Source organism: Otolemur garnettii, unplaced genomic scaffold, assembly GCF_000181295.1.
Source record: "Otolemur garnettii isolate 467f Iridium unplaced genomic scaffold, OtoGar3 scaffold00063, whole genome shotgun sequence".
In the NCBI taxonomy this organism is placed as follows: Eukaryota; Metazoa; Chordata; class Mammalia; order Primates; family Galagidae; genus Otolemur; species Otolemur garnettii.
The window spans coordinates 5,163,371-5,180,660 of NW_003852458.1; the positions used below are offsets into that span (position 1 = coordinate 5,163,371).

General features: G+C 38.4%; 1 protein-coding gene across 1 annotated transcript in view; it reads right to left on the bottom strand.

Annotated features, from left to right (window-relative positions):
* The window catches only part of CUNH5orf42 (chromosome unknown C5orf42 homolog), a 133,102-nt gene that overhangs the window by 25,857 nt on the left and 89,955 nt on the right, over window positions 1-17,290 (bottom strand). The window contains 3 exon segments of the mRNA XM_023515013.1: window positions 4,368-4,532; window positions 10,904-10,991; window positions 15,971-16,224. Of these exon segments, the coding sequence (XP_023370781.1) occupies window positions 4,368-4,532; window positions 10,904-10,991; window positions 15,971-16,224 (507 nt within the window).

Genomic DNA, 17,290 nt, shown 5'->3' on the forward strand with positions numbered 1-17,290 from the left:
AACCCGCCACCTTAGGTGTACGTGGCTGGCGCCTTAGCCGGTTGAGGTATAGGCGCCGAGCCGCATTTGTGAATTCTTAATAGCAATTAATGAAATTTAACTAAGAGGGAAATACTTACATAAAACTGAGATTATAACAATAGTAATAACAATACTAGTACTAGTGTTAGTAATACTACGTCTTAGAGCTTTTGCTCAGGAGAAACCATATACTCGAAAAAGAGAAGGTCCATTTGAGAGACACTTTCTATCAGTGTGTGAGTAGCCCCTGCTGGCTATTCATGAAAAAGACGGGAAGGATTCTCTTCCAATACCAGCTGGGCTGCATAAGGGGAAGTCAGTGAGGATTCCTCAACGATGGAGATCTCTCAGGGTAAAGTATGAAGTGTCAGTCATCAAACAGAAGTGACCAATGACCACTAGCCTATGGCCACAGTACCTCCAAACCTTTGCATACTTTGTCAAACCTAGGCAAGTTCAATACTTCTAATCGCTATTGCTAAAGGAGACTATCCTTTTGCAGAACTTCAGAGCACTTTGAAAACAAATGTAATTTAACTAAATCACTTCGTGTTTGAAGATAAACTGTTTTACATGAAAGAATTTAGTACTCTTAATCCCTGACAATAATCCTAATTATTGTAATCCCTTAACAATACAGTTATTGTTAAGAAAAGCCTCAACTACAGAAAGAAAACTAATGGTGAAAGTAGAGATTTGGCAGATATAAAAACTGTGACTACTATGAAAATGACTTCTTTTATCAAAGAGTTGAAAGGTATTACATCCAAATAAATACTGTTAAAAGTAGGTGTGGAGGGAGACTATATCCTTCCTTCATTTTCAAACCATTTTTGGAACATTTCCTTTGGGACTGCCTTCACAGACAATTTATTAAGAATCAACTTTATTCCTTGATAACCACAATTGCTTATTTTTAATTTGAAACAATGACATTCACTCTAGTCACTTATTTCATTTACCAAAAGAGCCCCTGAATAACTTTTGTCTGTTAGCAAAAATTCAATCTCTGCTCTGTGAATAAATTATTTGCCACTATTAAAAACACTCAGAAGAGGGAGGGGGCTTAGTAAGCTCCCACCTAACCTACAATGTAGGGACACATGGCACAGCTCGTAGGTGAAGGACTCAATTACAACTCAGATGTTACCTAACAAATATAAACAACATAACCTAATCATATGTACCCTTATATGAATAAAAAAAAAATTCAGAAGAATACCCATTAGGGCTTATAAATTCTATACTTTGTTAAAAAATAACAATGTAGGTATTTTTTTCAAAATTTATAATCATACATTCAGTATCAGAGAAAAGCATTTGAATTTATCGATCTTTATTTTATTTATTTATCTATTTATTTTGAGACAGTCTTACTCTGTTCCCTTGGGTAAAATGCTGTGAAGTCATAGCTCACAGCAACCTCAAACTCCCAGGTTCAACTGATCCTCTTATCCCAGCCTCCTGAGTAGTTGGGACTACAGGTGCCTGCCACAATGCCCAGCTAATTTTTCCATTTTTTTTTAGAGATGGGGTCTCACCCTTACTCACCCTGGTCTCAAACTCCTATGCTGAAGCAATCCACCTGCCTTGGCCTCCCAGAATGCTAGGATTATAGGCGTAAGCCACCACGCCAAGCCTGAATTTGCCTATCTTTATATGTGTTACACCATTTATTGCCATTTCTCCTCTTGTATCCTAATTTAAGAAGCTAGTACACGGCTCAGTGTCCATAGCACAGTGTTACGGAGCCAGCAACATACACTGAAGCTGGTGGGTCTGAACCCAGCCTGGGCCAGCTAAACAATAATGACAACTGCAACAAAAGATAGCTGGGAATTGTAGGCACCTGTAGTCCCAGCTGCTTGGGAAGCTGAAGCAACAGAATCACTTAAGCCCAAGAGTTTGAGGTTGCTGTGATGCCACAGCACTGTGCCAAGGGCAACATAGTGAGACTCCATCTCAAAAACAAACAAAAACCAAAAAGCTTGGCTCGGCGCCTGTGGCTCAAGCGGCTAAGGCGCCAGCCACATACACCTAAGGTGGCAGGTTCGAATCCCCAGCCCGGGCCCGCCAAACAACAACGATGGCTGCAACCAAAAAATGGCTGGGCGCTGTGGCGGGCGCCTGTAGTCCCAGCTACTTGGGAGGCTGAGGCAGGAGACTCGCTTGAGCCCAGGAGTTGGAGGTTGCTGTGAGCATGATGCCATGGCACTCTACCCAAGGGGATAGCTTGAGGCTCTGTCTCAAAAAAAAAAAAAAAAAACCAACCAAAAAGCTAGTACAGGGTGCCTGTAGCTAAGTGGTCAGAGCACCAGCCAGAAGATCTGGGCCTGGTGGGTTTGATCCTGGCTTGGCTCTGCTAAACAAACAAACAAACAAACAAACAAAATAGCCAGGCATTATAGCAGGTGCCTATAGTCCCAGCTACTAGGGAGGCTGAGGTAAGAGAATTGCTTGAGCCCAAGAGTTTAAGGTTGCTGTGAGCTATGACACCACAGCGGCACTCTACTGAGGGTGGCAAACTGAGACTTTGTTTCACTAAAAAAAAACAAAGCTAGTACAGCAAAGAAGTATAGAGAGTCCTTAAAGACCTAAAAGTAGACTTTATTTATTTTTTTTCCTCTCCTCTTCCCCCACTGTGTCATTAACTGTCATTAATTGACTTTCTATTTGATCCTGTAATCCCATTGCTAGGTATCTATCCAAAATGAAAAAAGTTGTTTCACCATAAGGTTATATACACTCAAATGTTTATAGGAGCCCAATTTATAACTGCAACTCCAGTGCCCTTCAACACATGAATAGATTAATAAACTATGGTATAAATATACCATGGAACACTATACAGCCACAAAAAGAAAGATTTTGTATCCTTTCTTATAACTTGGATGGATCTGGAGAATATTCTCCAAAGTAAAGTATCACAAGAATAGATTTTTGGCTCTTTTTATGTTGATTAATTTGAGTTCTCTGTACATCCTTCTTATCAAGCTTTTGTCTGATTCAAAATATGCAAATATCCTTTCCCATTGGGTAGGTTGTCTATTTGCTTTGGTTGTTGTCTCCTTAGCTGTACAGAAGCTTTTCAGCTTAAGTCCCATTTGTTTATTTTTATTGTTGTTGCAATTGCCACAAAAGTTTTCTTCATAAAGTCTTTCCCCAGGCCAATATCTTCAAGTGTTTTTCCCATGCTTTCTTTGAGGATTAGATCACTGGGCAAAAGAGATGAATAGAACCTTCTCAAAAGAAGACGGAGGAATGGCTAACAAGCATTAAAAAAAAAAAAGTTCTTCATCCCTAATTATTAGAGAAATGCAAATCAAAACCACCCTAAGATATCATCTAACCCCAGTGAGAATGGACCCATATCGCCAAATGTCTAAACTGTAGATGTGAAATGGATGTGGAGAGAAGGGAACACTTTTACACTGCTGGTGGGACTGCAAACTAATTAATACAACCTTTTTGGAAGGAAGTGTGCAGAATTCTCAAAGAATTCAAACTAGACTTTCCATTTGATCTTGCAATCCCATCACCAGGCATCCACCCATAAGAAAAAATGTCCTTTTACCATAAGGACATTTGCACTAGACTGTTTATTGAAGTTCAATTTACAATAGCCAAAATGTGGAAACAGCCTAAATGCTCACCAACCCTGGAATGGATTAACAAGCTGTGGTATATGTATACAATGGAATACTATTCAGCCATTAAAAAAGATAGAGACTTTACATCATCTGGAGGTAAAATACAATCTTCTTAGTAAAGCATCACAAGATTTGAGAAGCAAGAATCCAACTGTACTCAATTCTAATATGAAGGCAGTAGATGATCTAATAGAAGGGTTGGGTAGGGGAATGAGGGATCAGGCAGAGAGGGAAGGAAGAAGGGAAATGAGGGTCACTGTGTATGTCACACCTTTTGGGGGGTGGGACACAATTACAAGAGGAACTTTGCCTAACAACTGCAATCAGAGTAACCTAATTTTTTGTACCTTCAATGAATTCTAAACAATTAAAAAAAAAAAGGCAATAAACCTTTCTAAGTCTCAATATACGAAATATACTGTAAAATGGAGATGATGATAATAATAATAATACCTATCTACCTCATAGGTCAGGTTTAAACCAGGGTTCATGCATTTAAAATAGTATTGTCTAGCATATGGTAGAGGCTTAAAAAATGATACCTGTTATCCTGTTATTTTGCTTTCTAATTAAAATTCAAACTTGTAGTAATGACTTCACAAACTTCTCATAACTATATTTCCCTATAAATAATGTTCAGTAATTTTATAATGGAAACTCAGAGTATGTGTAAATGAAAAAAGTGAAGAACTATACCAGGAGTAGAGATGTGCTGGTCACTGGAAAGGCTGACAGCCGAATCAGCAGTAGGAAACACATAGGTTTTCTGACCAGAGAGATTTTCTGTCACTGAAAATTCAACTTCCGAAGTCTCCTCTTTGTCACTTCCATCTTCCTCATCCACAGGAGTCAAAAAATGTACTATTCAAGAGTATATATTAAATTAAAAGAAAATAGTAGAGGAAAAATTCACATGGAAAAGATAACAACTGCTAACATTTATACATGACAACACAGATACATTAGAAGTTCCCAACATATTCTGATAGCTTTCTACTATATAATGAATTAACTTAAAATGAAATCTAAAGTTAAAACTCACTCATGGTAAAAAAAAGAAAAAATGTGTTATCAACTTCATGAATCCTGGCAGACTGAGCTAAGTGCACAGGCCCATGCCCTGCCAGAAAAACCTAGAAATGCTAAATTACCGCAAGAAGTTCAAAACACAACCAGGCCTGCTAAGTAGAGAAATCCCCTGGTGTCAGAAAAGAAAAAAACTCAAAGCTGGAGCAGTAATTGGGCAATGATGCTAGAATATTCTATAAGGGAGTAGGAGATGTGATTTCTGCAGATTTCATATGGCCGGGAAAGCATTAAAAGACTTTTGTCCATAAAATGGGAATAAGAAAGTCCCTATCACGGAGAAACAGCAAAGAAGTTTTCTTTCTGCCTGGACAATAGATGAGAGAATAATAAAAGTCACCTTTAAGAATTCAAACCCCCTGGCTTGCCAAAAGCAGGTGCAGGGCCTAAATTTATATTATCTGTATAGTATAGCAACTTCAACCCAAGAAATTTATATTAACATTTGCCACCTCAATTTTTCTTTATTTCAATGACAACAACAAGAAATGCAAAATCATTCCAAACATATATGATTGACAAGAAAAATACCAAACTTGCCACTGTAAACTTACATTGGCAGCACTGTATGAACAACTCAGCAAGGTTTCATAACCTTAGTATATCAGTATCTCATAGCTGTGTATGTGTCAATGTGTGGTAGGGTCTTCCTGAGAGACATTCATTATGGTTGCATGTTTTTGTGTGCTGTCACAAGAATGTTGGAGCTTGAATTAGAGCAGTGAACAAACATTAAATTTCTTCTTAAACGTGGCAAGAGTTGGCTGGGTGTGGTGGCTCACACTTGCAATTCCAGCACTTGGGAGGCCCAGGTGGGTGAACTGCCTGAGCTCACATGTTTGTGACTAGCCTAAGCTACAGCAAGATCCAATGTCTAAAAAATAGCCAGGCATTGTGGTGGGTGCCTTAGTCTCAGCTATTTGGGAGGCTGAGACAAGAGAATTGCTTGAGCCCAAGAATTTTAGGATGCTGTAAGCTACGGTGCCATAGCATTCTACCAAGATTGACCAAGTGAGACTCTGTCTCAAAAAAAAAAAAAAAATGCCAAGAACGGAAGTGAAATTAGGGATGTGTGAGTCCAATTTTATGGGGATAATGCCATGAAGAAAATGGCCATGTACAAATGGATAAAATATTTTCCTGAGGGGAGAAAAAGTGTCACTAATGAAGAGAGGCCAGGGTGGCCAGAAACAAGCAGAACCCATGAAAACACTGCAAAAATTCATTGAATTGTTCACCAAAATCATCAGCTGACTGTGAGAAGCACAGCACCAAGTAAACATTGATAGAGAAAACAGGAAAATGTTCACTGAAAATCTTGGCATGAGAAAGGTATGACTTTTGCATCATGACAAGGCACCACTTCACAGGGTGCTGTCTGTGAGGGAGTTTTTAGCCAGTAAAAAAATAACCATATTAGAACACTTACCCAACTCACCTGCCCCAGAGACCTTTTTCTTTGCCCAAAGACAAAGGAAATATTGAAAGGAAGACATTTTGATGACATTCAGGACAACAAAGTAATACAATAACAGCTCTGATGGACATTCCAGAAAAAGAGTTCCAAGAGTTCCAGGTGCTGGCATGAGTGCATAACTTCCTAAGGGGAGTACTTCAAAAGTGACCACAGTAATAATCAGGAAGGAGGCATGTAGCACTTTCTTAAAAATGAATTCATGAACTTAATTGTCATACCTTAGATAATGTAGAAGAACCTCCACTAAAGCTCATGATTAAAAAAATTATAAAATCAGACTAGGCACAGTGGCTCACAGCTCAGGCATTTGAGACCAGCCTGAGTAAGAGTGAGATGCCATCTCTATTAAAAATAGAAAAATTAGGTGGGCATTGTGGTGAGTGCCTGTAGTCCCAGCTACTCAGATGGCTGAGCCAGGAGGAGCACTTAAATCCCTAAGTTTGCGGTTACCGTAAGCTAGACTGATGCCATAGCACTTTATCCTAGGCAACAGAGTGAGACAGTCTTAAAATAAATAAATAAATAAATAAATAAATAAAGATAGGCTAGGTACAGTGGCTCATACCTGTAATCCCAGCACTCTGGATTGCTTGAGCTCTCGAGTTCGAGACCAGCCTGAGGAAAAGCAAGACCTTGTCTCTACTAAAAATAGAAAAAATGAGGCAAGAGGACTGCTTGAGCCTGAGTTTGAAGTTGCTGTGAGCTGTAACACCAGAGCATCCTAAGCTATATATATACACAAGGAATAATCATACTTGAGGAAGAGTTACTACACAGATTCAACAATTGAGAATGTGTACCCAGGAAAGCAATCTGAAAGGTTGGTCATAAAACATGACTAAAAATAAAAAGTAGATAAAGTGTAAAAACCACAATAGAACAGGCTTCCAAAGAACCTGTAGATTTGAAAATAAAACTTTTACATTATTAAAAGTGTCCTCACCAAAATTAAAATCATAATGAACAGATGAAACAGCAAAGATGAAAGAGCAGAAGAGAGAATTAGCAAACTAGAAAACAGATCTGAGGTGATCACCCTGAGTACACCACTGAAAGATAAGAGGTGGAACTTATGAAGTAATCGTTGAAAGCAATAGGGAATAGATTGAGCTGGTCCAACATACCTCTACTGGGTATTGGAAGTGCAAAAAGAATAAATGAGCAGGAAATAATATTCCAAACAATTATGAATGAAAAATTCCCAAAGTTAAGTCTTCAACCTAAAGAATCTTTCCTACTCCAACAGAAGATAAGTAAAAAGAAATGTATACCTAGATACACTATATCAAAGAAGCAAAATAAAGTAAAAAGAGAAATTTTGTAAGCAACCAGAGATAAAAGAAGAGCAATTATCTTTTTTTTTTTTTTTTAGACAGAGCCTCAAGCTATCCCCCTGGGTAGAGTGCAATGGCATTACAGCTCACACAGCAACCTTCAACTCCTGGGCTCAAGCGAGTCTCCTGCCTCAGCCTCCCAAGTAGCTGGGACTACAGGCACCTGCCAGAACGCCCGGCCATTTTTTTTTTTTTTTTTTTGGTTGCAGCCATGATTGTTGTTTGGCAGGCCCGGGCTGGGGATTCGAAACCGCCACCTTAAGTGTATGTGGCTGGTGCCTTAGCCGCTTGAGCCACAGGCGCCAAGCCAGAAAAGCAATTATCTTGATAGCACACAGGTAGTATAAACTTAGCAGATGTCAGTAAATAACATATTTTTAAAATGCTGAGATTTGAAAATGATAATCATCCTAGAAGTCTGCACTTAGCTATAAGCTATGGTTCATGAATAACAGTAAAATTAAAGCTATTTTCAAAAACAGAAAAGTTACCACTCACAGACTCTAGGTGAAAGAACTAATAATGGAAGGAAGAAAGAAACTGAATCCTTAAACATAGAAAGAAACTGAATCCTTAAAGATGTAGTGGATCACGCCTATAACCAACCCTACCTAACACATTGGGTTGGGAAAACTGCTTGAGGCTAGCAGTTCAAGAGTAGCTGAGCAAGAGCAAGACCCCTCTCTCTTCTAGAATAAAGATCTGTCTACATGAGGCAACTGACAACATTTGAACTCTGATTAGAGAGATATATAAAAATATTAGGAATTTTTTTAGGCAATGACATGATGCCTATATTAAAAATGGGACTTCATGTTTTAGAGTACACATAAAATATTTATAGATAAAATAATGTGCTTGTATGGGTTTTACTTCAAAATAATCCAGGAAAAGGTGGGAAGAGTGGGTGGGTGTATAGATAAAAAAGAATTAGCTCTGAGTTGATAATTACTAAAGTTGGCTGTTGAGTATATAAAAGTTAATTATACTATTCTGTCTTCTATTAAAACATGTCAGAAATTTTCATGATGAAAATTTTTTAAAAGTATCAAAAAAGAGACATAAGAACACAGGGATAGTAAAGTTTGTATTAGAAAAATTTGACTGTAAGTCAAAAGATATTATTGGGGATAAAGAAGGTCATTGCTTTGGCTCGGTGCCTGTAGATCAGCAGCTAGGACACCAGTCACAAACACCGGAGCTAGCGGGTTCGAACCTGGCGCGGGCCTGCCAAATGAAAACTACAACAAAAAAATAGCTGGGCGTTGTGGCGGGAGCCTGTAGTCCCAGCAACTTGGGAGGCTGAGGCAAAGGAATCACTTGAGGCTAAGAGTTTGAGGCTGCTGTGAGTTGGGATGCCACAGCACTCCACCTAGGGCAACATAGTGAGACTCTGTCTCAAAAAAAAAGAAGGTCATTTCTTAATGATAAAAGGGACAAAATTTTAACAAGAAAATTATAATCCTGAACTATATTCAGTTTATAGCCTCCACTATCCAAAGCAATATTTAACAGATTTACAAGGAGAAATAAACAATTCCACAATTATTATGGATAGTTTTTTTTGTTGTTTTGTTTTGTTTTCAGTATGGTTTACTGAATATTATGGATAGTTTTTAACGTATCCTTCTGAGAAATGAATAGATCAAGCAGATTAAGAATCAGAAAGATCAGAAAAAATACAGAAAATCTGGACAATGCAATTTAGAAGCATAACCAAATGGAGATAGGTATGTGTGTGTTTAGTATATATATACTCTACATATAGCCAACAGAAAATGTTTATTCTCTTCAAATAAGTGTAAAACATTTATAAAAATTCACTACATATTAGGCAACAAAGATAAGTAACAAGTATCTAAGTATCATACACACCATCTGACCATAATATGATAAAATGGAAATCAATTACAAAAACATAGTCCAAACCTATTACTCTTTAGAATCTATGAATGAATTACAAACTCTACAGATCTGAACACCACCAGGCAAGCCTCTTGTCGAGGTCCATGTAGGACATACTCAGCCTCAAATGCACATATTAGAAAATAAGAAAAAACGGGGCGGTGCCTGTGGCTCAAAGGGGTAGGGCGCCAGCCCCATATGCCAGAGGTGGTGGGTTCAAGCCCAGCCCTGGCCAAAAACTGCAAAAAAAAAAAAAAAGAAAAAACAAAGGCAGGAAAAAACCAAAAGCCCATCTGAAAATAGAAGAAATAATAAGGGTAATTTCTATTAATAATAGAAATTAATGAGACCCTGTCAAAAAAAAAAAAGAAAAGAAAATTAAGAAATAAAGAGAATCAATGAACTTTATTTTTTTAAGACAGAGTTTCATTATGTTCCCCTTGGTAGAGTGCTGTTGCATCACAGCTCACAGAAACCTCAAACTCTTGGGCTTAAGCGATTCTCTTTCCTCAGCCTCCCAAGTAGCTAGGACTACAGGCACTTGCTACAATGCCCAGCTATTTTTTTGTTGCAGCTGTCATTGTTGGTTAGCTGGCCCCAGCTGGGTTCAAACCCACCAACTTTGGTGTATGTGGCTGGCACCATAACCACTGTGCTATAGGCACCGAGACAAAATCTGGTTTTTAAAAAAGACTAACTGCTGATAAAACAAAATGAGAAAGAAAATGCAGGTATAAACAACTGTAGATACAGTCAGTATAAAGTAAAAACCTAACTACTTTAATTCTTTTTTAATTTTTTTGAGAGTTTCAGTCACCTGGGGTAGAGTGCCATAGTGTCATATTTCACAGCAACTTTAAACTCTGGGGCTCAGCAATCCTCTTGCTTCCATTTTTCATTTTTAGTAGAGATGGGGGTCTCACTCTTGCTCAGGTTGTCTTGAACTCCTGAGCTCAAGCAATCCACCCACTTCGGCCACCCAGATTGCTGAGATTACAGGCAACATATAATTTAATTCTTCCGGTAAGAAATGAAAAAACTTACTACCTCATCATTGCCTGGCCATTTAACCAGAATCTCAAATTCCAGCTCTGCTGTTGATCACCGACAAACAAAAACCTCAGCACTACCTCTGTGCAATCCCCAGCAGGGTGTGGCCAAAGGCCTGAAAGCCACAGAAACTAAGATCCAAGCCACCCTGCCCCATGCTGTTATAAAAGGAGAGGAGGTAATCAGCTTCTCAGAACAAATGGCCTTGAAGTGAAAGCCAGTCACATCACAAAAATAATCCTAATCTAAAAATTTGGGAGTTGATAGCTTCAGCTCACATATAAAAAGTACTTCTATTTCTGGCACTCCAAAAAAAAATGCTTGTCTTTTGATCAACCAAAGCAAGCCTTCAGTCCCAGGCCCCAGAACTTCCCACAAACCTTCTTCAGAGATGCTAATGGTTTTTGAAGCTAATGGTTTTTCAAATTCAGGGCCAGAAGACAATTCAATGTGATCCACTGGTCCAACCTGTAGAAAAAACATATACAACAAAATAACTGTAATAAATTGATAATTTCAAAATACTATAAATTATTTTATGTAAGTTTCGTTTTTATTTTTTAATGTAAGTTTAAACACTTGCATTAATGCAACACAAATGAAAGAAATGGGACATATCGTTAAAATTGTTCCATTTTACTACTATTGCTGTTAAATCTCTTATTGTACCTAATTTATAAACTTTCTCATAGATATGTATGCATAGGAAAAAACATAGTACCCACTCAGCCTTTTATATCTGTGGGCTTTGCATTCAGAGTTTCAACCAAATGTAGATTGAAAATACTTGGAAAAATGAGAAGTATAGTCAGTTTCATTTGTACTACACCTGTACACTTTTTCTTATTGTTATTCCCTAAACAATACAGTATACGAACTATAATAGTTACAAACATTGACACTGTATTAGAGAATGTACAGGAATTATATGCAAATACTATGCTATTTCACAAGGGACTTGAGCATCTGTGACTTTGGTTCAGTACTATCTACAATTTCAGACATCCACTGGGGGTCTTGAAAGTTATCCCCTGGGAATTAGGGAGGAAATTTAGTCTTCCCAGATCACTACTTTGAAGGAAATAGCAATAATTAAGTAATAGGTTTGGTATATATTTTTTAAAATACCCTTATCATATTATAATATACACATAAATACAAACATTTTGGCTTACCTAAAGAAAATAGCTTATAGACCTAGAAGAGGCAGAGGGATGCTATGGACAAGCACTGACTACAGCTTTGAAAATCTGGGTTGCGTCCATGTTGTGCCACCAAGAAGTCACTGAATCTCTCTGGGTCCTGTTCCCTCATCTTTAACATGAAAGATTTTGTCTAGATAGTAAAGTTCCTCTCCATTCTAAAATTATATGATGCTATTTTCCTGAGCCTCTTAAAAGGTTAAATTAATTAAGCTACAATTAAAGGGTGGTAGAGTGAGACATTTTCTCTAAAATAAAAAACAAAACAAAACAAAAAACACCCAAAAAACTATTGTACTATACAGAGAATAAGTGAAACCTCAGGAAATGAAATCTGGGATAAGAGGGGACTACTGACTTGACTTTGAGCAGATGGTTTTAGAACTCTTCCTTTGCATTATCTCTCAAGCTTGTGCCATAATTATTAATTCACTGTTCTAATGCTACATCTTTAGTATACAAATATGATTTTACCACTGTCACAATCCAAAAATAAGAGAGCAAAGACAGCCATCAAACAAACACTAACCACCTGTCAAGTGCTGCAAAAGACACAGTCCTTACCTGCTAGTCTTAGAGACTTAGTTGAGAGGAGGCTCTACCAGAATTCGGGGTAACTTTCAAAATGTCAAGCCACCTCTGCCCTCCTTTCAATAAGGCTAGCATGTACATATATTCTGAAAAATCACACTGGGTGGTTTTGACTAGCACAGCTTTCTACTGTCTAATGGGCCCAGACTTGTGCAAAGTCCTCTTTTGGCTAGCTTTCCCTTGAGTCTCTAATTAGCTCAGATAGACTGTTCTCAAGTCTTGAAGTCCTCACCCTTAGGAGGCAGTCTGCCTGCAGGATTCTCTACTTTAGCCTCCCTCTTCTCACCCTGTGCGCTCTCTCAGGGTGAGAGCCTGTACTACTATGACTTGAAGTTCCTCCCAACTAATGACTCCAAGATTTGTACCTTCAGCCCAGAACTTCCTGAGTTGCAGAAGCAGATATCCAACTGCCCCTTCATGTCAAAGTACCTCAAATTTAACATGTCCTTGACATGTTAAATACCTGTCAAAGACACGTTAAATACCTCCAACACATGTGTACTCATGTGCACACAGACACACTTCTTCTTCCTTAGATTGGAAAATGGGTCCACCACTCACCCAACCTAAAGAGACCACCAAGACTCTTTGTTGTTGTTTTCACCTTCCCCCAGCCTATCAGTCTCTACATCTTGTCACAGCCTTCCTCCAGTCCTACCGCTAAAGTTGAGGCACCTTAGTATTTCTTGCCTTGGGAAAGCAGTGCAGCCCAAATACCTATCAGCAGACCTCATAAAGAGCTAGCAGCATATAAGATACATGATAAGAATCATTTACTAAGCTTGCTAATAATACTGATTCCTGGACTCTACTCCAGACCCCTTAAAATCAGAATTTCAGGGAAATAGGGTACAGGAGTTTTCATTTCCAACAAGCTTCCAAGACAGTTATAATGAGCAGCCAGGTTTGGAAACTCACATGGTTTCCATGTTCCTAGTCTTTTTATTTTTTTATTTTTTATTAAGTCATAGCTGTGTACATTAATACTGTCATGGGGTACATGTTCCCAGTCTTATCCTATCCAAGGTAACCTCCACATTAGTGCCAACACATCTGATCATATCCTTTCACCACTTTTACTCTTTAATGGTTTCCTACCACCTGCTGGTAGGATAAAATCCTAATTGCTTGGCATAGCAAACAATGCTTTCCATCTTCATCTGGCCCCTCACTACCTCTACTGCCATATGTGTTAAAGTCCAGTTCCACCAACTTTTACCTCTAACTAAGGCTGACACAGGTCCCCAAACATTCTGTGCTATTTGGCACCTTTCTGCTTTTGCTCACGATGTTTTCTCAACTCTTCCTTATCAAAATGCTTAAGAGTCACCTTTATACATCCTTCTCTGATGCCACAACTTCACTTACCCCATCTAGTAACAACAGCACCTATGTGTCCTCACTGCACCTAGTACAAAAGTACTCACTGGTATATAGATCTACCTTCTTTTATTAGATTCTACGCTCTTGGAGAGTAGGTACTATCTCTTATTCATTTTTCTATTCCCAGAACTTAGCACAGAGCCTAACATGTAATAGATGCTCAGTAAATATCTGCTATAGAACACTTAAGGATTCTTGTGAGAGTGAGTAAGCCAGCATAAAGACTACATCAGAGGCCAAAGTAGGCGGATCGCCTGAGCTCATGAGTTCGAGATCAGTCTGAGCAAAAGCAACACTCCATCTCAAAAAATAGCTAGGTGTTGTGGCAGGTGCCTATAATCTCAGCAACTTAGGAGGCTAAGACATGAGAATCTCTTGAACCCAAGAGTCTGAGGTTGCTGTGAGCTATGACACCACAGCCCTCTAACCAGGATGACTGAGTGAGACTCTGTCTCCAAATAAATAAATAAATAAATAAAAATAAACAAAAGACTTCATTTAGGTATAAGTAAACTATCTGGCTTAGATATACTACTTACCAAATTATTAATAGCTTAGGAGACAATTTCAAGAGGTTCTTTGAAATAAAGAGTACCAAAGATTACTGAACAATAATTTAAATGTGACAGATCTAAGTTTGACATAAGGCTCAGCACCTGCAGCTCAGTGAGTAGGGTGCCGGCCACATACACCGAGGTGGGTTCCAGCCTGGCCTGGGCATGCTAAACAACAATGACAACTGCAACCAAAAAATAGCCAGGTGTTGTGGTGGGCACCTGTAGTCCCAGCTATTTGGGAGGCTGAGGCAAGAGAATCAGTTAAGCCCAAGAGTTTGAAGTTGCTGTGAGCTATGACACCACAGCACTCTACCAAGGGCAACATAGTGAGACTCTGTCTCAAAAAATAAATAAATAAATAAAAATAATAAAATAAAAAATAAAACTAAGTTTGACTTAAAAAATAAAAAGCAAAACCACCAAATAAACACCATGATCTCATTACTTAATAGTGGTCCTAGCCTGCATATTCTCAGTGTATTTTCACATAGGCTTAAACTTAACTGTTTAATATGTGTTCAATGTTTGGATTAAAGACATACTATAAACCAAATAAATATATCTTTTAAAATGTCAACATGCTAGCATCTTGGATATTTGTCAGGTAAGTTAATAATGGAATTCCTACGCTGCAGGCTAGTTTGCATTTCCTAATATTGGACTTTCACACAATTAACATATTTTTACTATTTGTTCTTTAATCCTTATTATGTAAATTTTCTTCCTTAAAAAAAGGACAAAATGTTTGTTCAAAATAAGCAATTTTTGAGATTTTCCTACCATTTTACCTATCATTACATACAAACATTAATTTTTTTATTATGAATATATATTTTTTGAGGTCTCAATCTGTTGTCAGGCTAGAATGCTACTGTGAATATTTAAGATACAGAAAATTTCTTTTTTTTTTTTTTTGAGACAGAGTCCCACTTTTGTCACCCTCAGTACATGGCCCTGGCATCATAGCTCACAGCAACCTCCAACTCTTGGGTGTAAGCGATTCTCTTGCCTCAGCCTCCCGAGTAGCTGGGACCACAGGCACCCACCAGAACGCCCGACATTTTTTGTTGCAGTTGTCATTGCTGTTTTAGCTTGCTGGGGCCGGGTTTGAACCTGCCATTTTAGGTATATGAAGCCGGCACCCTACCTACTGAGCCATAGGTGCCACCCAGAAAATTTCTAAGCAACTGATTATTAGTCCTCTTATATAAAACATTTAAAAGAAACTGAGAAGAATCCCAAATATAAGGCCAATCACATTTGTAAAGTCATGCAAATCTTTCCAAAGAAAATGACAGTTGATTACAAGCAGGGTTTCTCCAAAATCACATATTAGTTTTGTAATTCATTTATTTCTTTTCCTGATAGAAAGCATAGGTTTATTTTTTAAAAGTTCAAGGCAGTTGTTCTCAACTGGGGATGATTCTGGCTCCCAGGGGACATGTGGCAATATGTGAAGACATTTTTAATTATTCCAACTGGAGCAAGAGCTACTGGAAACCACTGAGAGAAGAGCAGAGATGCTGTCAAATGTGCTACAATGTGTGGGACCACCCTCACGACTAAGAATTATCCAGCCCAAACTGCTGAGGTTGAGAAACTCTAGCTTAAAGAAACTAAATTTCTCATTACTTTGAAAAATCAAGTGTCTAAATTTATATCATACTACAAATCTAATAACTCACCAACAAAAGCCAAAATAAAGAGCGCCTACCTTATCATGATGTAGATATAGCACTTCAGGCCTGGGGAAATCCTGCTCTATGTTTTCAGCAATGGTCTGTATTGCTAACAGCTGTTCATCAATTTTCTGCAGCTTAGAGGTGAGATGCTCTAGCCGGTGACCTGTAATGCGTGGTGCAGGGCGAGCAGCAGCGACATCCCGCAGCAGTTCCCACAGTGGATAGTCTTCTGCAGAGTCAGACTTGATGCTCTCTTCTTTGATTTGGAGCTCTGGTTTTGGCAGATCTAAATATTAATTAAAGTAAAATAGGAATAGATTAAATTAAGGGAAAGTTATATACTGCTGATCTCATTTATTTGGTGACTTCATTTAAAGCCAATAAAACATTATTTCCCAAATCAGTTTTAATTTAAAATACTTGAAAACTCCTTTCAGCTTCTTGATTTCTGAGATTTGTCCTTATTATGAGATAAGAATACATAACAAGTCCAGGTGCAGTGGCCCATGCCTGTCATCCCTGCACTCTGGGAGGCCAAGGCAGGAGAATCACTTGAGGCTGTCAGGAGTTTGGGATTACCCTAGGCAAGAGCAAGACATCATCTCTACAAAAAATAGAAAAATGAGGCAGGCATAGTGGTAGACACCTGTAGTCCCAGCTACTCAGGAGCCTGAGGTAAAAGAATACTGAACCCAGGAGTTTGGGGTTGGAGTAAGCTACAATTATGCCACTGCACTCCAACCCAGGCAACAGAGCAAGACATAAGAACAAGATATAGGGCGGCACCTGTGGCTGAAGGAGCAGTCCCTTATACCAGAGGGCAGGTTCAAACCCAGCCCTGGACAAAAACTGCAAAAAATAAAAAAAATTTAAAAAGAGAATAATATGGCTTAACTTAAAAAAGAAAAAAAAGAATAAGATATAAGAATACTTAACAATACTACTACCCCTAAGCTCCACAAGACAGTTCGAATTTTTATTCTCTATTGCAAGCATATATTTCATCAGAAAGAAATTTTAATATCTTTATGAGTTTTTGGAACCCTATTTGAAAACTAAAACATTGTACAGTAAAAGCGAGGCTCAATATTGGCTATTACTGACTTCATGTGGGCAAACATTACATCTCCCAAGACCAAAGCTGGGCATGGTGACTCACACCTGTCTGAAATCACAGCATGATGGGAGGCCGACGCAAGTGGATAGCTTGAGCTCACAGGTTCAAGACCAGCCTGAGCAAAAGTGAGACCCCATCTCTACTAAAAATAGAAAAACTGAGGCAAGAGGATGGCTTGAGCCCAAGAATTAGAGGTTGCCGTGAGCTATGATACCACAGCACTCTACCCAGGGTG